Source organism: Aethina tumida, chromosome 2, assembly GCF_024364675.1.
Source record: "Aethina tumida isolate Nest 87 chromosome 2, icAetTumi1.1, whole genome shotgun sequence".
NCBI classification, from domain to species: Eukaryota; Metazoa; Arthropoda; class Insecta; order Coleoptera; family Nitidulidae; genus Aethina; species Aethina tumida.
In genome coordinates this window covers 27,317,483-27,339,810 of record NC_065436.1, presented here as the reverse complement: position 1 = coordinate 27,339,810, position 22,328 = coordinate 27,317,483, and the positions used below count along the sequence as shown (strand labels likewise).

The window sequence follows — 22,328 nt, the reverse complement described above, 5'->3', positions numbered from 1 at the left end:
ATTTCATTACGTTAATACCGAATACCTACACTGGATACAGTTATAATTACATAAAAGTGGACAAACCATTAACATCAAATAAATATATTGCCGGTGTCCATTAAACTACCATTGTGAGTTACAACTGTTGCATAAGTTGTTCTTGTTCAGCCGTTACATGTGTTATTCAAATTCGAAATAAAACTCGTGTTCCGCCCTCTATAATTACTACATAATACGATAGAGCTTATTTGTAATACCGTCTGTCAATCAGGAATCAAAATAAATAAAAAAAGCTGCCTTAAAAGCGAATGTATCATTAATGGGTTTCGACATTATAATCAGTTTTTTCACGGGCCGCTTTTCTGTCATAACAGCTCTGTAAGTGGTATGTGGTCCAGTAAATGGACAGTTTAGCCATATCCTGGAGGATTGTTCAATATTAATGATGTGATAATTACGTTAATATTGTGTCAAGACTGAAAAAAACAGTTAGTCACTAATTTGTTTTGCCTTCTTTAAGTGAGCAGGAATTTATGGAATAAAACACTGCGGGCAATACGTATTTTGGAGTTCGGACATCTGTAAACGTCAAAATCGACATCATGTGTTATTAAATAGTTAAAAAAATATATTTAACAATGAGAGATAAATGGATAATTACAACTACTATAAGAGAAAGTTTCCAGCTTTTATTTAAAGCAACTGCTTTCATAAAAGTTTTCTCAATTTTGATAAATTTTTAATTCAATTTGTGAATGGAGTATTTAGAAAGTTTTCTCTGTCTATCGTTATTTTCCATTGGTCATTGGTCCACTTTTTACTTTATTTTTGTATTAATATGAATTCACAATAAAATATACTTATGGTATATAATATTTACTGCACATTTCTCCTACTATTAATGCCAAGATATCTCTTAATCCAAAACGTAGTTCTCGAGACGGAAACTATCCAATGCTTGCATATTTTATGGCAAAATTTATGACTATCGTTAACACAGATATAATTCAACTTTTAAGAGCCTAATTGCACATACAATAAATTCCTGAAAATGTCCCCAAAAAGATAAACCGTAGAATTTCCCCCAACGTACGTGTTCCAGATAAAATCTTCCCTAATTAAATTCAGTGAAGGAAATTATTCAAACTCTAAATGGAAATAAACAATTAACTTTCGCACTCGGCATTTATCTTGAATGTATCAACTCGAAATTTACAATGTATGCTCACAGCAAACTTTACTAGTTGACTTAAATTATATAGTGCCGCATGGTGCGGAAGATTTATGTATGGGACCGTTTGAACTAACATATGATTCCAAGTTTAATAGGTCATTTAAGTTTGCATGCCTAAAACGCGCAACCGTTTAACTGTTGCCAACATTTTAAAAGGACTCACGCATGATAAAGCAATAACGGTCGCCGACAAATCCAATTTAATCCGATATTTTCAAAACCATACGTTGCGTTCGCTGTAACACTCAAAGATTTATTCCTTCGAGAACGTTGCACGGGGGTGTATCGTAAATATCGTAACGACCCCAATAATTTGGCAGTCATTTGTTTGTTGACTCACGGAGGGAGAGTCGGTTCATGGTTGTATGACTGTTAATCAGCTCCCCCATCGAATCCGTTTAAGAATTCCAGCCATTCGCCGTGGGGGCGATGGATTTTTACCACTGCATTCGGGGATTTGATGTTATTTAATTAAATATCGCCATTAAATATAATGCATCTTGAAAAATTGCCTTAATTCATTGAGAATTTATTTTAAAATTCTCCCCTTCATGAACTGCAGACTGGGAAGAATTATTTGAATATAAGGACAGTTTTGGTAGCTTCATAATTGATAATTTGTAATTTTACACTCTATGACAAGTCGACTGTATAGGAACATGACCTCCTTGGATTTCACTAGAAATATATTCAGGTAAATTTTTACTCTAAAATAACACGTTTTAATTAAATTTACTACTATTGTGTTACAAACAGCAATATTTACCAACAGAAAAGGTTCTGGGCTTTTAACTAAAAGACAAAGAGAAGTAACTACTTCTCTTTGTCTCTTCTTCAAAATTAAACCATATATTATGAAAAAAATTGGACCATGACAAAAATAGTCACATTCTCATTTTATCAGGAATACCATATCATATATTTTTTCTGATTTGATTGATTGATTGATTGATTGATAATTTTTTAGCTTAATATTTTAAATTTTATAAATTTTAATTAACAATATTATTTTATTACTATTATTTTAATTAATTGTTTAATTTTTAATTTCTTAAGCTTAGTATATTAAATTTTATAAATTTCTATTTAGCTATTTCAGAGATTAGTCGGAACAAACAGACAGGCAGACAAAGAGACAAAAATTGTAAAAAATGTTATTTTGGTGTATGTAAAGTATTTATATTCATATGCATGTAGAAAAAGACGGTTATTTCAATATCACAAACAGACACCCCAATTTTATTTATATGTATAGATTTTATAAATTTAAATTAATAATTTCATTTTTTCAATTTAATCATTTATTTTTTAAGCTTAATTATTAATTAATTAATTTTATTTTTTTTTAATTTAAATGTTAATTTTGATTTATTAAACTATTAATTTTAATAAATATGTGGAATACAAAGAGGTCGATTTCAAAAGAGGTCTATGTGACATGGACCAACCCATGTACATATAACAAGTGTTAATTAATTATTAGTGCACAGTATGCGACACTTCTTTCGTTAACAAATTAATTATTCAATTAATTATTAACACGTCAAACTATTTAAAACAACCAATCGACGTTAATGAACAATTTACGATTGTATTTAAAGCACGTCAAGCAGTTAAATATATTTCTATTAAATATTAACAACTCATTAACAAGGTAATTAATTGGATTGCAAAAATATTTGGAGCGTTCTATAAATCCCGGATATTATGTCTTCACGTTTGTCTTGCACAATTATTAGTTGGTTTAACGTGTCAGCCGTGTAAACATAAAATAATATTTTTAACTGCCTGTTATTGTACAGTTGGTTAACGTTCGCACATTTGCCAACAGCATAAAACAAACGTGCAACTGCACATGTGAATTTCTAATTAAGAAATTGCATAATTCCAACACATCCAGCAATTAAGACCTGAACAGTGTGGTTCATTAAAAATCAAAGATCGCATAATTACGAAGTGAAAAACTGTACCCGTTTAAAATTTTCATCGTAATTCCTCCGGATAAATTGCACCGAACGAATAACCAACTGCAGCGTCTGGGGCTTTTCAACGAAAGTTATGCCCACCCTTAATTGTTTCTGTTGTGGGTAGTCGGCAGAGAGATTTACCGTCTTCTGCATTGCCAGCTTCTCAGAATTACACTATCCGAAATAATTTCACCCCCGTGAACCGTTTTAATTCACGCCTAAACGTTCGAATTAACTTCGGTCCGGTTCAGTTCGGATAAAATCACAACGTAACTTGTCTCTTATAAATATTTAATGTTCAGCGGAAACATTCGATATCCAGATGTTGGCGTAATTAATTAATTATTCGATCAAGATTGCCCAAAACTCCTGTTTATCGATACGAAGATCTGGTCCGTGTCGTTAACGTAAATTTTTTAATATTCCTGCGTGAATAATTGATATCGTTCCGTAATAAATTTTCGACTTGCGTGTGCACTTTTCGTCGATCATTATCGTGGTCGTCGGAAACTGATACTGTTCAACAGGTTCCCTAAATTATCGGCTCAATTTCGTAGAAATAGCCTCTCACCTTGGAATTATCCCGTCAGAAAAATGTGGCCTATTTTCTTCCGCGGCAATAATTACCATTCCAAAAACGTGAGCGAATTAAGCGACCGTCGTTAAATCACCGACCAAATTAATTAGAACACGTGTAATGCCACCTTGCATATTTTTAGTTCGTGACAATTCTAATAAAGAAAATTTATAATGACAATAAAAATGTTAAATTGGCTCACGAAGTTCCTTTGAAACGGTGCCTTATTTATGGAAAGCTCACGAAATATCTCAATTTTAATGACGGCCACTTAAATTATCATGACTTTGAATGAACATTATCGTTGGGAAAACATTAATTTAAGTTCAAGGGTATTTTGAATTGTGTATTTAATTGCCCAGGTTCGTAGACAACACGAAAAAAAAAAATTAAATAAGCGCTGACTGATGTGGCGTATTAAAATATATATGTATCTGAGAGCCATAATGTAACGTACTTAATAATATTTGCACTTTATAGACATGACTGAAATTCATCGGCATTAATATTTTCGACGTCTGACATCAATATTACCAATTTATTAAGACCGAGATAAAGGTGCGGTATATCAATTCAATTAAAAAATATCGAGTCATTTCATAAGTTTTTTTGAATAAATTATGGTTAATAATAAATACCATTTGGTACATAAATGTGATACGATGTAACCATTAATACGTGTCTTTTTGCGGACCATAAATGGACATAAACAAAGGTAAACGTTTATGCAATCGATTTTTTATATTGATTTGAAATAGTGGTTTGTATTATGTGTTGGTTTTTTTGTAATACATTTCAATGGAATTACGTAAGACGTTTTATGTCAATATTTGTCCCAAAATAACAAATGTAAGTCAATTAATAATTCATATTGTAGCAGTGTTTTAGGAAAATGCCTCGGGCCAAAATAAAAAATGTTATTATGCTCAAAATGAAATGGCTAAAAGTGTAAAAAATATTGTTTTATTCAAAATGTCAGCAACAACAATATTTTTTTATGAAATATGAGAATTTTTATTTAAATTCAGTATTTTTAAATTTAAACCTTAAAAATATATGTTTAAATTAAAATGTTCCATTTTGATTGTTATTGATTGATATTTTGTATTTATATTTATTTTGTAAAATATACAAATTCTTAATAAAACAATGGTGTTTATTCGAATGTGAAGTAAAAGACAAAGTCCATATACACGTACAGTAGTGACCTTAATTATAGCAACTTATTAAATATGAACTATATTACTTACCAATATTTATGGTTTTTTCTGTTATTTTTACTATGCACCTGATCAATACAATTTTATTCTTTAAAAAACTGCGTAATCTTTTCTTATTATTTATTACTTTACTTTATGGTTTTTCATTGCTTTCTGTAAATATAAACTGATTACTATTTAACACTTGGTCGAAATGAAACTATAAGAAAAATTATAATTTAGTGTTACCAAAACCGACAAAAACAAGAAAAGATGGATGGCTAAGTGTTTATTACTAAGTAAGTTAATCGTTTCTTCTATTATTTAAAAATTTGAGGAAACTACCCAATATATAGCTATGAAAAAGTTGAATAATTTGATTAAGATTTAAGATTTAATCACAAAAAAATTCTTACAAAATTAAAATATTTACCATTTTAAAAAGTTGCTTTCTATGATGTATTTCTGTTTGAATATTTTGTATTTCAAAGTTTAATTTGCTACTAATGATCATTTTCTGTTAATGAAAACTTTTCAGAGATTTTTTTTTATCTTTTAGTTCCATTAATGAAATATTAATTATTTCAATGAACCGTGTAAGTATAAAGTAATATCTACTTATTAAATTACATTAAAAATATGAGTTGTTATATCTGAATTAAATACCAGTATAAACAGAGTGATTCACCTAACTTATTCATTAGAAACTTAAGAAAACTCAAAGTATTGATTTGAAATTTTTATATCAATTATGACTTATTTTGAGTAAATATTAATTCTAGTTTTTGTATTATTCTTTATATTTCATATTTTTACTATTTAAATTAAATATTAATCAATAAAATAAGTATTATACAAAATGATAATATAAAATTAAATATTACGTATTTAAACAATAAAAATTAAATTTGTTATGTTATGTCAACTCAATTCAGAAAAATATAACATTTGATAGAATAAGAAAAAATTAGTAAGTTAATATTATTTTAATAATTTACATCAAATAAAATAGCTATAATATTTAACACTTTAAAAAGTGAATAACTGAAAAACGAACAAATATTTTATTTTCATAAATAGTATTCATTTTCCAGCATATATCTGGCCTCTCATTTTTTGGATGAATTTAAAATTGATTTAATTACTTCTCTTTAAATACTGCTTTGAACATACCGTATAAAAATAAACATTGTTAAAATATTTTGACAAAAACCAGTGAATAAAGTAATATAAATTCCCCAAACAAGCCAGGCGATGTAATTAAACCATTATTGCTTATTCATACGAGATAGCATCGGAGAAATGTAAAAACCCGGCCACAAAATGTTATACAGCTTTTATTACACAACTAATTTCAATTAAACCACAATAAATAAATCGCCGTCAATTAATTATTTTAATTTTATACTTCTGCGTTGACGAACTTTTTATCGGGCTGGCATCATTAATTAATTAACTTTTATTTCCATAATAATTTAGATAAAATGCCGGTGGAAAAGACTGTGTGAAATCGGGCAGCATAATTTACATTTAACGTCCCTTTGTGGTTCTGCAGTTTAATGGGCAGAGACCGAGATGCAATCTGGCAAAACTAATTTATACATTCGTTTAAATTTTCTCCAAGAATAAATTCTTGCCTCCACCGCATCCCACCGAATCTCATATTATTCAATAATAACTCAGCAACAGAACGTTGTATTCCTGCTAAACACAATCAAATAAATTGAATAAAACCACATCAACTGGAGCGCCCGCAACCCTTCGGGGATTTGATTGGCAGCGCACCATCTAATAAATTCCTTAATTAAAACCACCGAGTATGCAAAGCGAACGTGGTACTTGTTGCATGCAAATACGAAATTGCAAGATGATTTATGTTCGTCTTAAGGTGTAAGTTATTGTTGGACGTGTATGTGTGTTTTCGTTTACGAACGCCCGGATAATTTTGCCGTGTAGGCCGGACGACACACGTACATCTTTAATTAATAGAGGAAGCCGTAAATCAAAAATTTTGTTATTGTTAGCGTCGTCGTCCGGACGGATTTCCAGACGTCCGATAAATTTCATGGCGCACAAGTGATAATCGGGAACAGTGGTTTTACGTCGAAACTAATTTTACGAGACCACTTAATCAGCCGTAACGGCGCAGGGACTATTATGCCATGTGAAGGGTTGTTAATTAGTCCTTAATTATGATGAGTGTCGATTAGATTATAAACAGTCGGTTTGTCGGCTAATTTCTAGTGATAACGAGGTTGATTACCACTCCGGGAAGGAATAATGGTTACGTTTCTAGATTAGTTTTGTACCTTCAGTGTTAAACAGTTTAATTTAGGACTACAAAACGAAAATGTCCTATCACCACAGTTATCGAAACATTAAAATAAAATCATTTCGGAGGCGACACACGTACGCGACTCTGCAGAAAACGGTGCACAAGATGACCACGTATGAGAGCCATTAATTGAAACAAATTTGTGACGCTCTCTCCACGCTGGGGTGAGTTTATTAAAACTGCTCGTATCAATGTTAATTTAATTCGACGGCGACTGCTATCATATTAATTTTAATTAATATTAATAGTCCACGGGGGAACTTAATGCGTTTTATCTTCTTGTTGATGGTGGCGGTGGCAGTATTTCAGTGGTTACGTGGGCGGTCATTTATAGAGGCATTTAACACGTCTGGCGATGGGGTGAACTGGATAAATCGGATGGCGGTATAAATTTTAATTTGTCGGAAAGCTGTTGCCGAGCTTCTTCGTGGTGCATCGGGAATTAATCATAGGGGACAATAAGCTGTCAAAATACGGACGGACAGAAGGAGTGGAGTAGAAATTAGCATGGCTTAAAGGATGGAAATGGATAGTGTTGAACTTACGTTTGCAGGCCTTGCGGTGCGTAATTTGCTTGGTGGGGTCCCTGTAGTAGCCTTCGCGGCAATAGTGACAGTGGCGGCCGGCCGTGTAGTGACGGCACTTCAGACACACGCCGCCGGACACGCGGCCGGACAATTTGTACAGCTCCATGTTGAATCTGCATTTGCGGGCGTGCTGGTTGCATTCGCAAGCTGAAAAGCATCAAAGCAAATTAATTTCATGTTCGTTTTATGTCTAGTTTGATTTTTATAATGGCATCAACTAGTGAAATATTAATTAAATGTCTATGTAAAAATATCTAAAGTTAATATAGTGGCAAATAAGATTTTGAAACATTTCTAATAAGTTTAAAACAAAGTTAAATGTATGTATGTATATAGCGTGTGGATCACAGAAATAGCACACATTACTATTTAAAGAGAAATCTGAATAATTAATTAAATACAATCAAAATATTTATTTACACTGTGTTATTTCTACAATTATTTATCTTGTAAGTAAATCAAAATAACTTCTACTTAAATTAAATCTGAAACAAAATGAATTCGCAGTGTGGATGCTTACAGAAATAACTCACATTTAAAAATAAATGTTTATTATTTAATTTATACATAACTTTTAAAAAAATTGTTAATGTTTGGTTGGGTAGCCTTTATTCATTGTTCATTTTGAATAATATATTTTTATAAAATTTCTTGTAAAATATTTAATTTTAAATTTTGTACCATTTCTCATAAAAGCTAAATTTCAATACTTTTGATAAGTATTTATTGTAAAATGTCCAGAAATCAGACATCCTGATTTTTTTTTTAATATAATAGAACTAGGTAGGATAGCTCAGTCTAGGACTTGCCAAAACGGGAATTTAGCTTCAAGTTATTAAATATACAACAAAATAAATACGTATCGAATGGCCAAATAGTGGATAGAATGCTAATTGAATGAGTATAGATAAAAAATATCTATAAAAATGCATCATTGACCCCTTAGTAAAATCAATCAATTTTAAAAAACTAACCTGTTATAAGATTTAGAGGTGGCAATAGTGTTAAAAATAAGAAAAAATCAAAATTTGTTATAAAATTGCCGAAAAATTATAAATTAAATCAATAATCCTAAAGAATTTCATTTATTTTCTAATGTACCATAAATAGAACCTTTATAGATTCAAAAAGTTCTACCTTTGGTAGTTGTGGTTCAAATAAATTTTTAAAAAATTCAGTTAAAATCTAATTTGTTAAAACTATAATACTAAAATTTCCTATGGTGGTTCTGTTGTAAAAAAAAATGGTAAAAAATAATTAATATAATTGTGTACAATAAATTTTATCTATTTTTTTAATGTAAATTTGTAACAAAAACTGGAAATGTGCATTATGAAAATATCGTAGAAATTGCAAAAAAAGAAGAAGAAAAGAAATTATAAATAGGTGCTAAATATCTGAAATATCTAAACGTGAAAATTGTTAAATATTCAAGTTTTTGTACAAAATTTGGAGAAAAAATGAGAAAAATCAAATTTTCTTACAAGATTATAAATAATCACAAAATTAGCAAATATCTTACAAGATTTACAGTTTGTGAAAATGTTAGGAATAACAAGAAGTCAAAATTTGTTAAAAAAATTAAAATAATAAGGTAGGAACATATTTTATTACAAATGGTTTCTATGGTTTTAAAAAAATGTTCATTCAAAGAATTCTAATAAAAAACTTAAATTACTAAAAAATAGTAAAATCGGTTTCTAATACAAAAAAATAGAAAACTATGGACAAACAGAAATATATCAACAATAAAATATAAGTTGTAAAACAATTATATACATTCCCTGAAAAAATTTCAAAATTCTTACGAAACATTTAAAACTAAATTTTAATAATTGACCAATTTGTTTCTAGTTTGCCAGTTAAAGAAACATTTAAGACACTTGATTATATATCTTGAAAACACTGTGAGTTTAATTTTTTTAAAGAATTTAAATAATAGAAAAACTTAATTTATTAAAAAATACAAAAAAATTGGAAACTAATTAACAATTAAACGGAAATATATTTCAAAAATTAACAATTAAATTTAAATTATAACATAATATTGTAAATATCATATAAGATTATTATAAAAATTGTACTAAAATATGTACCATATTAATAAAAATATCTGTCTTACGAAACGTTTAAAATTAAATTTTAAAAATTAATCAATTTATTTCTAGTATGCCTGTTAAAGCAATTATTGTAAGATATTTGTATATACATCTTAAGAACAGTGTTATTTTATTTTTTTTTATTTTCAACCCAGTCATCAAAATGAGTGGAAAGCTTAACAACGGAATTAATTAATTAATTAATTAATTTCTCCAAAAATTTGATTTTTTGAATTTACTTTCAAATATTTTGTAGTAAGACGGTCAAGATAACAAATTTTTAGTAATCGAGTAAATATCTCCCATAGTTGATAAAACTCTCAATTATCAAAACTTTAAAGTATCAAAGATCGACGGAATTCTGAAATTCTTTTAAACGTCTTTCCATATAAAGTAAAATTAAATGTATTTTTATAGATATATAATTTTTAACTAATTATAATTAAATCCGGATATTTTTCCCATAAATGTCTTAATAAAATACAAAACCCATTGCCCGACTTCCACTTAACACATTTAATTGCACGCCTGGGGACTTAATAGTAATTACTAAACCGCATAAATCATAACCTACACGTAATTAACATGAATTTGTGTAAATAACATTATCCATAAAATATGCATTAAATAAATGTTAAAAAAATTTTTACACTGACCATGTTTAGCACTAGCCTCGAACGCAATGAATTTAAACTGGTGCTCGAAGTTTCCGGAAACTAATTAAATAATTAATTAACGCAATTGTCTGTTGTTCACCCATACAAATTGTCCTTATGTCTCTGCGCATAATTAATAAATGCCAGCTTAGAATTTCCCTAACCCCATTAAATTTTCACTGCAATGATATTTTATGGTTGACACAATCAAGTGTTGGACATTTAAACAACAGTTTTATTAAAGGCAATTTCATTTCCATAAATTAATTATATTCTAATAAAACTGCTAAAGGGCAATAAAGTGTAAACATAGATGTGAATTGAATTAGTTAAGGAGACCTTGCAAAACTTACCAAGTGATCTTTAAATGATGATAAACGATCGTTTTATGAGCGGTTTGGTGTGGTCTTCGCGACGATTAAGCAGGTCACATTATGGCGATCAATTCGTGGAATGCCGAACGACAAAAGTGCACCACGAAATCAAGGTAATAAATTATGGTAACATGAGACGATGAAATTATCTATTTTAAAATCGGTTATTGCACTTTCATGAAACGGTGGTTTCACGAGAGGGAGGTTCAATTTTTTCCCACAAGTTATTTGTCTATTATTATTATTATTATATATATATATATATATATATATATATATATATATATATATAAATAAAATTATGTATATAAATAAAATTATAATTTTATTTACTGATCTCAAGCTCACTCATATTCTGAATTATTTTAACATTTTTAATATTTTTTGAGAATTTAACTTAAGATTAGGTTTTTTTATTTCTTATTAATTTGAATATTTTTACATATTAATCTTTAGGATTTATATATCTCACATTTTTTAAATTTTACTATTTTTTAGATTATTGAAATTTCTTTAGTTATACAATTTATTTTCAATTTTTAATTCTTCTTTATTTTACAATTCAAATTGTTTTTTTTTAATAATGATTATTAATAATTTATCAAACTATGTTAGTTTTTTTTTTAGCTTTTTAATTAAAATTTTCACCTTAGTAGTTTTATTTTTTTTTCTAAACTAACAATGAAAATGAAAATGTTTGAATAATTTAGTTATTAGAAAAAGTTATTTGAAATGATGTAAAATTATATTCTGAATTAGTTTCACATTTTTTTTTAAATTTAAGTATTTTTACTTTCAAAATAAATATTTTTGTATTTACTTGAACTTCAGGTTTATATATGAAAACCTATATCCATATTTTTATATTAATTTTGAAAATATTTGATTTTTTTTGTATTTTATATTTAATTTATTTTTAAATTTTACCGCTATTTATATTGTTAAAATTTCTCTATACAATATATTATCCATTTCCAATTTTTGTTTGTTTTTCTTCAAAATCAATATTTTCATCAAATATCAAATTTTAGATTTTTTTAGTTTCTTAATTTTTATTTTTAATAAACTTACAATTAAAATGAAAATTAATGAATAATTTAGATAAAATATTTTTTTTTTAAGAAAATTTATGTTTTTTATCTTAATATTTTAAATTACATTTTTATTATTTGAATATTTTTGTGAGATTTGTAGCTTCGAATTTTGAGTATTCATTTACATTCATATTTAAACATTATTTTTATTTTAAATTTACTTAAAATTTATAAATTTTTGATTAACTTTTTTGGAATTCATTATATTTTTGAGATAATGTGAATAATTTGATCTCTAATTTTAGATTCAACAAAGCATTTATCTCCATTTTGAAACTAGATTCATAATTCCTTGCGATATAGATTTAAAAATCAACAATAAATATACAGAAGTAATAAACCTAAAACAATCTGAATCAACTAAATAACTCAAATTCTTTATATCCCATGAATCCACAAAATTCCTTTGTGTATATTATGCATATCTAGGCCCAACATTCTTATCTCACGAGCTTCCTAGAATTTTTAATTTTATTTTTCCCTCGACATCCAAATATTTGACTCCCCGCAACATTCGTTGATATTAAATTGGCAAGAACTTCGATTCCACCGCATCGCAAATTGATATAATCAACTGTTCCGGGTCCCAGGACATTGTTGTTTCGCGAAATTGATCCATGACCTTCTTGGGATGCGTACGATGGAAGGGCAGGGCGGCACGATGCCGTGTGCGGGGAATAATGCAATGTCAGAAGCAGGATGGGTTTGTATGCCCTGTAGGCTGGAGGGCAACATTTACCGCGCTCCGACACAGGTCCGTAATGAGAGTTTGTTACTGCCTGCGGGCATGTCAGTCCCACATGTCATCTATTTCCACTCTATTTCGCCATTTTAATAATATCAAATGCGACTGGATCGAACGTAACGTAAACCGCGTGTCGTAGTTTAACGTTGTAATTAATTTCGTTTTGTCGGTTTTAAATAGTGCCCGAACACAAATACATCCCCTGAATGTAATTGTGATTTTACCTGGTGGAAATTTGATGGAAATTATGGACGAGGTAGTTTTTATTTCTGTTTCTTGGGACACGTCAAAACGGATAAGTGAGATAAGTTAGAGGTGGCTGTTTACACCCTTGTCGCATCTGGGTGGTTCGGGTCGGGTTCCGAGAGTGGGGCAATAAATGTGTCATTTTAATTTCGATGTTGCCTGACACCTTCCAACACGACACCATTGTTATCTCGGATTCGACGCTATAAAACATTTCAATCGGGGGTTCGTTAACATAAGTTATTTATGTAACCCTTGAAAAAAACCCATCATGAACACTGTATAAAAGGGAGAATGACTGGGTAAAGGGAATCGCAAGGAACGGTAGGCATTTCAATTAAATTAAATGATAGAAGGAATGTTGTTACGTTCGGTTTGTCATTCAAAGTAATTGGGATATGTGTTTATATGGTAAAATAACATTATAATCTGGCACAATAAAAACAATCGTGACTGGTTTAGCCTAGAAAAGTGGCGTACATTTCAATAGAAACTAACGAAAGCAATTACTACCAAACTGAAAAAACACTACAAGGAAGTGTTCAATAATATTTGAATATTGATTAAATCTACACAGACGTAAAGGAGATGGGGAGATATTCAATCAATTTTTCAAGCAATTTCAAGGGTGTTTTGTATGACGGTATCAACGAGAAACCCTTTGTTGACTCTGATATATCCAATAAAGCTCATAAGAGAATCTAAAGGATTCGACAAGGGATCCTGAAATAATCCTTGAGTTTATTTTCTAGAATGCTATTGTGTACCAAGCACTCATTATGGCGTTTCAGGGCACACAAAAAACGAAACTGACGTTTTTTCAACAACATCTGAGAGCTATTTTTTAAAACTTAATTACAGGATTATACCGTTATAAATAATACACTAAATATAAATAAATAAAAAAATCAATGACAATAAATATCAAAATTAAACAGAATGCGAAATTTAAAATTTTATTTCAATATTCAAATAATTACTCTTTATAATAAAATTTAATATAAACAACAAATTCCTAACTCGAATAATTCATATTTTCAGATAATGTACCAGAAAAAAAGTTTAATTTTTTATGTTTAACTTTAAAACTTCAGAATCTTCTTTTTCAGATTTTTTTTGCTGATGTTCTTATAGACATATTCAAATTGGGAAAAAAATCTGATTAGTTGGAAGTCCAGTTTTGATCAATTGGACCATGAAAAGAATAAATAATAGACAAATAGAAAAATATCTGAATTATGTTTAGGATAAGATTTAACATTTTTAAAGTGGTCTTGAGTTGGCAAGAAGTACTTTAAGTAAGTTTGAAGGGGTTGTCCATTTTCAAGGTGTTCGTCGTCATTTTTAAATTGTGACTGGAATGCACACCATTTACAACATAAAATAAGGAATAGTATCGTTTCAATGAGCATAAAAGGTTTTCAAATAATATATACAGTTAAATATAAAAATGTATTCAAATAAATCATAACCCAACAAATTTTTCTGATATGCAGGTTGTTTATGAAATAGGTGATCAAAATTTAAGATCAGTTTCTCTTCAAAAAAAAATTACATCCCCTAAAATTTATCAAAAACATTTTTTTTTTTTCATATTTCTATAACTTTAACTTCTATTTAAATTTGGAATGTATTCAATGTTCTCTATAATACAGTAGCATAGATATTGAAAGGTTCCTCTCTTTTCCTTTCCCTATCTTTAAACTTTACAAATATTCTTTGCACATTTTTGAGGAAAAACAACTATCAATTAATATTTTTTATCTTTTGTGAGAAGCTTAATTGTTTAAAAAAATATTCCTGACATAGAAAATATGGCGAGAAGAAAAGAGGAACTCTCTGAATCTAAGCTATTTTACAATTAAGGAAAAAGTTCATTTCATTGAATTATAAGTATGTATTTTAAGATACATCATTAGGCGTATTCTCTCTGTTCCCAAATAATCATCATCTGTTTTAGAAACAAATAATTTTAAACAAAATATTAGAACAGATTTTTCAAAACCATTGTACAATTTATTTCCTTTTGTATGCATTGTTATATCCAATAGAAGTTGTGTTAGTGAGTGCATTAAAATATCTCAGTATCTCATTAAATTTTAAAAGTTCGTAACAACAGTTAGGTTTCAAAATCTCCATTGTAAGCTAATAACAAACACTTTATGCCAGACAGTGAATAACCGGCACAAAACCGAAGACGGGACCGTAACTCAAAAAACTTCGGCCCAACTCCAATGAAGGATAAAAGCAAAACTTGATATCTCTTCATCGCGAAAGGAAAATTAGACGCGATTAATCATACAATTCATCTGGGCAAACATTTCGCTGATGGTGTAGCGTATAAATCAGTTGGGCCTTTGCACTCGGACCTTCTTTCATTCCGCTGCATTGTCCTGCGACATAAATTATGTTCGCACGCCCACATCTTTAATGTTTAAATTTGCATTGTCGCATTTTTCACCTGGCCCCAAACGGCGGGCAAAAAAATTACGTCAAATGTTAAATAATTCAGACGACGGGAGAGACACGCTTTCTGCTAAATGAAAAGGTTTTTCATTTCGGGCGGAGGGCTTTCACCGTTCTGGGTCACGAAAAAAATCACTCGCATTTTTTACAAGCAGTTTCATTTTGATGTGGCACCATAAGACAAATTGATTTTTAACTGAAACGTGATACGTTTAAAAAAGTGTGACCAACAACAGTAAAAGCCTTGACAATGCACAAATACAGCTGTTAAACGTAATGAATAAACGGAGTTGTGAAAAAATGCTTAATTTATTTAAGGACAAAGACAAATTTATAGTCGAGTCGTTTTTAAACACCAGATAAGCATCAAAATACGCTTTTCTGAAATCGAATTCGCCGCATAAAGATCAGCCAGCCTTGGATTGTAATCTTTACTGGATCCAAATCAATGTCGCCTTATTGCTGGTGAAGAAATTGTTTTATGATCATTTTACTTGGCAAGTAATGTTATATAACCATAATAAATACTGCATTAAAACGCTTTCACCTTGTTATTTTATAATTGCAATAAACGACAAGTTTATTTTGCCGCAATAAATAGAAACGTTATTAGGATAGTAACTTTTTGACGTGTCGAACGCCGAAGCAACATTTTATTTAAGTTTTTTAACGTCGAGCGTTACAAATAAACCGAGTGCGAAACGTTGAAAGAGTGATTTTCACAGCATTCCCCGGTTTAAAGTTTACTGCGGCTTGTAAATTTCAACCGCATAGTGTAACTGTATTGTGGACAGTTAAGCAATTTATGTGAGAAGTTTATTCAAACATCGCCATGTCAGATTTAACCAACTTTCGCGATATTTGTCTTCAATAGTACAGTTAAGCTCGCTCAGAATTTGATCCCCCTGCATTTGTCGGGATGTGTTTTCAACACGCTTCCTGGCCAGTAACTTGTTGGCGACTTATTCCAACGTCAAATTTTAAAACATCTCGGACAAAAGAATGGTGGGTCGTTGACACGTTTATTTTTCTCGTTGAACGTAAGATTTGATGGTTAGGGAGGTGGCCGGGACACCGTGTGGCCATCTCTTCGCTGGAATGGGATCGTAATCGTGTAACGAAATGCATTGGAAACGGCTAGACTAATATCGAACGGTTGACATTTCGCTGAGACCGTAAAATAAATCTAATATTAACCACTCCTACACACGATCAACTGCAGTATTTACATGGAACGGAACAATCAGCGTTCAACCCTTACTACGGAATCAAATATCGAGCACGGGATGCGCTTAACTGCTCTCAGAAACCCTATCAGTGCTTGTTCTGTCCTTCTGCTTATTTTACAAACTAAATTGTAGTCTGGACCGAGCTGCGCCAACTTCCATTCCGCCTTCAACCTGTTCTGCCAGATTTTCGGCTAATTATCTTTTATACGAATTCTCGCCAACTTTCCACGAGTATAAACTACAAGACGCCCATATTGTCAGGCACTAACCCCAAAATTGCCCGCTTTTTCTTCAATAAACTTTTAGATGTGAGCCAATGGAAACGGCAGAGTTTTGTATTAATCGCCGAGAATCTAGTAATTATTTTGATTGAACAACATATCTACACCGAACCTAATTGATCCTGGTCGGATAGCATTCTCGAAATTTTCTTGTACGTATCAATAAATGGAATTTATTCGTATTCTAATTAGTGAAAGCCATAAAATAATTTACGAGCCATTCATACCGACGCCTTTCCAGTCCTTTCCGTTAAACATAACATTATTAATTTAAGAATTGTAAATTTGCTGCGTTGGTTTTATGTTCCACCTATTCTAAGATTTTGTAAAAAGGCTTTAATTGGAGGAGCTTTAATTAAGTTGTTATATTCAAATTACTGTATCAATTTCATAGAAGTATTGATGATAATATGGGATTTTGGAAAATATTAATATTCATGATTCCAAGGCACATTATTAAAATATCAATAAATTCTTCCATTCTTCAATTGCAGTCTAAAATGCTCATGAGATAATTTAAACCGTGTCAAATTAATCTGTTTAAGTAATCCCATAGATGGTCAATTGGGTTCATGTCCGGGGAAAGTCGTGACCACTCCATTCTTCCAATTTCACCTTCTCCAACGTCCCGGATCGCTTAGGTTCGATGTGGTAGAGCATTGTTGTCCATAAATACGACATTGAAATTCACCTCCTCTCCTATTGGGTGTATAATAGATCAAATTATCTATCTATGTCAGTTTGACTAGTTATTGTGACAGAAGCATGTACCATAGCAGTTTGTTCTGTGTCTAACTAATAACCTAGGTACTCATAAAGTTCGACTAGCAGTAATCCGTCTTTTGATGGTTGCATTCGAAATGAGTTGTTTAAAAGCCTAATAATGACTCCTAAGACTGCTAACAGTTATTCACCTACTCTTATAACCATTTGAACTATGTACATGTCTTGGTAGGCATTTGTCACCCTTGGACGTCCTCTTTGAGGTCTAGTTTATACAGAAGTCATTTCATTTTGCTGTTAAATGGTCCTAGTAACCGTACAGTGACGAATGTTTAATCTTTGTACAATTTGCCTATGTGACAAACTTTCCTCGCGAAGAAAGAATATTCCTAATTTATTAGGTAATAGATATCCTGTTATTTTTATGATTTTTGAACTGGATTAAATATTTAGTGACATAAAACTAAGTGCTTCATGAGGATTAAAATTATGATAAAAATTAATTTTTTGATGCGTTTTAATTTTTTTGACACACAGTTAAAGGCACATACTTATGTTGCTAAAATTAAACTTAACAAGTAAAGTCATTATTTATATGGATGCGCAAGACTTATGAAATTTATAAAAAATGAACCTAAATGAGATATTCGTTTGAATGGATTCTTCAAGACAACTATAGAGGATCAATTACACGGTACAAAATCAACATAATTATAGTCAGTTTGATCGCATTCGAAGTGTCTTATTATCCATCTCAAATAAAAAGCATTTCATTCCATCTAGGGGGTGATTCACACCATAGACCGAGACCATATTGTTCATGATCGTTCTCATTGTGGGCCCGAACCCCCGTTACATTTCTAATGGACTTCTTTAGTACAAAACTGGTATCGAGTATCATTGCTACGATATCAATCTCTGCACGCCCATCCGAAGAGCGATCTGTTAAGTCGATTGTAAAACGATCTACCCGCTTGTCGTGCACGACGTCAAGGTGTGAAAAATGCGCCTCTATTTAGCTAATGGCATCCGAAAAATTAAAGCGATGCATCAATCTCTGAATGAGTCGTGTTCCAGTTTATCTGTCCAAGTTTAATAGCTTGTTGGTTTACGGCTCATCGACGCTCAAAGGAATTGAGGAAGTGCCTTTTTGTAATTGTGAGACCACCACCAACTTCAGCTATTTTTAGTGGCCGGCCGATGGAATGCAATCGTTTTAATACTATTCTATTTACTGCATAAAATAATTGAGTAGTTTTGTTTTAAATTCAATCAATCACGGATATTAAAACAAACAGGTGTGGACGGTCGAATAAAACAACAAATCATGTCCGTGTTTGATGGTATTTTTTATTAATGTCCAAGCAACATCGATGCACAGCGTGTTTTATGTACCGTAGCTGAGGGACTTGACGTTTATGCCATTACAATGTAAAATCATCTAACAACCCCATAAACAAACTCCCTTGTACAGTTATCAATTAAACTGCGACATTTCATTGCAGACACAATCTTATATGGTATATTGGAGGCATTTTTAACTACGCCAAAACGAATGACCTTCAACCAAATCCCAGAGATTAAGTCGACAGACAAAAAGAAATTGGACTCCATTGTATCTAAAATTGAGCGCAGGCCAAAACTAAATTAAACTAGTGGGGTGTTTTAATACCGGTCCTTGTTATTTAAATCGCTCCCGATGCAGACAAGGGATAAACTCCTGGAACTATCTCTTACATCGTGAACTTCATTTATTGGATAGGAACAATTTTATGGCAAATATTGGCTGAATAATTTCACTTGCTAGATATTTAGTGCTCAAAGTTTCAGGCGTAAATATTCGGGGAGTTCTTTAAAATAGTCGCTCTCATAAGCCAATTATTCGCTACAATGTTATAAAACATCGCCTCCAAAACAACACACGCCATCCAATATGGCTTCCCACCGTACATATTATATTTAACATTCCACGTTCGCTCGCACAAATACTCGCAGCATGTTCTCGTGTAGTTACTTCCTTAAAGAGTTTCTGAACAGCAGTGTTTGCTGATAATTTCGAAGCATATCTCTGGATTGAACTCGGTCGCATATGCCATGAGACATGTTCGGATGTTCAATTGAAAACCAGTGCCGGAGGTTAAGAATTACGTCGCGCATGGTGAGGCTGTCGCACCGGATTCGTGATTAATCGATCAGACAATTACCGATTAACTAGAACTGTCATCCGCAATTTAATGGAGATTCGCGGTTAATAAGTTCGGTAAACTTCCTTGTACTTTATTTGGACGATCGATTCCATCGATTTTGATTAGTCGGAATGGCGGTGTGAGTAAAACAAGTTGGAAAGTCGTACGGTTCGACGGAAAACAATTTTGACGTATACTTGACATTTTCGTTAAATTACTTTTGGCCGTCGCATATTAAAATTGTATAATTAGCTGTCAAGCAGATCACGTAACTCGTATTTTTACAATATGAGAAGACGAAACTACTTCGATATCATCGATCCGGAGAGGTCGGACGAATCCGTCGAGAGCGACTTTCCAGAAGAGGAGGGAACTGAAACAAATGAAGAACCACCCAGCACTAACAAACGATTGATGCGGTACTGCATAGAAAAATCCCTCACTGTTTTGTATGCCGTTGGCATTTTATGGCTAATTCTGATGATTCCTTTTATCATACAATTGGTAGTTTAACTAATTGCAATGTAAATAGCACTAAATAAAGAGAAATTTATAAGTACACGATGAATTTTTTTTCAGTGTGTAAATCTAATAATTTGTTGCCTTCATATCTGTTTTAAGGTAAAAGTTGACAAATAGATTACTGCTTTTTATACAACTAAAAATCATCTCATTTCTCATTGGTTCAATAATTCTGATGTTTATTAAAATAATGAAGAAGGAATACTAAATTATTAAGTAGTGGAGAAAGTAACATAAGTTTTTGGTTCATAATTTGTTTGAATAAATTTTTATATTACATTTGGACATTTTTCTATTAAATTGTATATGTTATTTGAAAGTTTTTTTGGATAAGATATTGTAAGTTTATTCTGTTTAAAAATGGCATTGAATATATTGAAGATGAACAAAGTGAATCTTGAAACCTGTACTAACGAAGAAATTATGCAATATCTTGTGCAAAATCGTAGTGCAATATATTTGGGAATAGACCAGAGATTAAACTGTGATAAATCAACCAATTTCATCAAAAAGTTGCACAAATGGATGCCACATAAATTAAGTGAGGTTAAGAATATGAGGCTTTTGACAATTACCAGTACTCTCCTTACATGCAATGTAAATGAGCCTTTTATTGGTTGCTTTGTTACATTTAATTATATCAATTCTCATGAGTCTGAACAACGGATTCAAGCTAAAGAAATTTTAACCCATGATTTTGATGATGAACTACGTGTGGAATATTGGGTACCTACCAGGAGGTCAAACCATTAATGCAAGTATTCAACTATACGTAAAGGAAGCTTCAAAATGTACGTAAAATAAATAATAAGTTCCATCTTAACCGCCATATAGTTCAAATATTTTTCCATATGAATTTTATTTATTTATTTTTATTATTAACCAATTTTTTATGTTCGAAATGGTTTAATTCTGAGGAGGAAGCCAAAACTAATGTTGACTATTTCTTTTGTTATAAGAACCTATAATTTTTTCGTCATAGTTTAAATTTGGTTACAAAATATTGAATATTAAAAATGTAAATTACTTTTCCCACTACCTAAATTATACAAAGATTTGCAAAAATCTTCTCGTATTTTTTTTTTTTTTTTGGTTGAGTGATGTAATGAGTATTCTTCAATTATTATTCAGCCTCTGTTCCGTTATAAGAATTTTCCAAAATGTGCGAAGTAAATCGCGATTAAGCCGGAACCGCCCACCAGCCACATTGTGAGCCTGCAGACGACTAGGAAGTTTTTGAAGCGGCATTGTTGTCTATAAATATGTGGATGTGCGAGCTGAAGTCGTTTCTTTGATTAATATCTTTGTTTACGACCGTGTGGTAAATTAGCCAAGGAGAGGCTTTCGAATTATAAATATAAAAGGGAAAAGGGTATTTTTATTTTGGAGTGACACCGTCACGTCAAACTGTCTTTGGAGATGGTTCATTGCGGATAATTTCCATTCCATTCAAAGCCAATCCATGGTTGATTGAGAGGTTTTTACGTTCGAATTTGATTTGTGATTTAAACTGGGTTATTTTTTAAATCAATTCAATTTACAATCAACGGAGATTTGAATATTTTATTTTTGTTGCATTTTAGTTTCTATACAATATATACAACATTCAGTAAATGGATTTCGAAACTCCCTCGAACCCAAATAACGCCCCCAGTCAAAACATCATAGTCTTGAAGAAGCTGTTTTCAATAACACCCTAATTATATCGGTATAATATTTCGCGAACTTTCCACAGATAGTATTCAACCATTCGACACACCGAAACTTTTCGACGGGACGCGGGAGTTTACCGAATACAAGTTTGATTCCAAGCTGCGGGGGTTAAT

The 22,328-nt window shown here is 30.9% G+C and overlaps 1 protein-coding gene across 2 annotated transcripts in view; it reads right to left on the bottom strand.

The window, feature by feature from the left end:
* The window catches only part of LOC109595353 (netrin-1), a 175,053-nt gene that overhangs the window by 63,252 nt on the left and 89,473 nt on the right, over nt 1-22,328 (bottom strand). For both annotated transcript variants that reach the window (XM_020010694.2, XM_049963577.1), the window contains exon 2: nt 7,840-8,028. In XM_020010694.2, the coding sequence (XP_019866253.2) occupies nt 7,840-8,028 (189 nt within the window). The remainder of the gene's footprint in view (nt 1-7,839; nt 8,029-22,328) is intronic.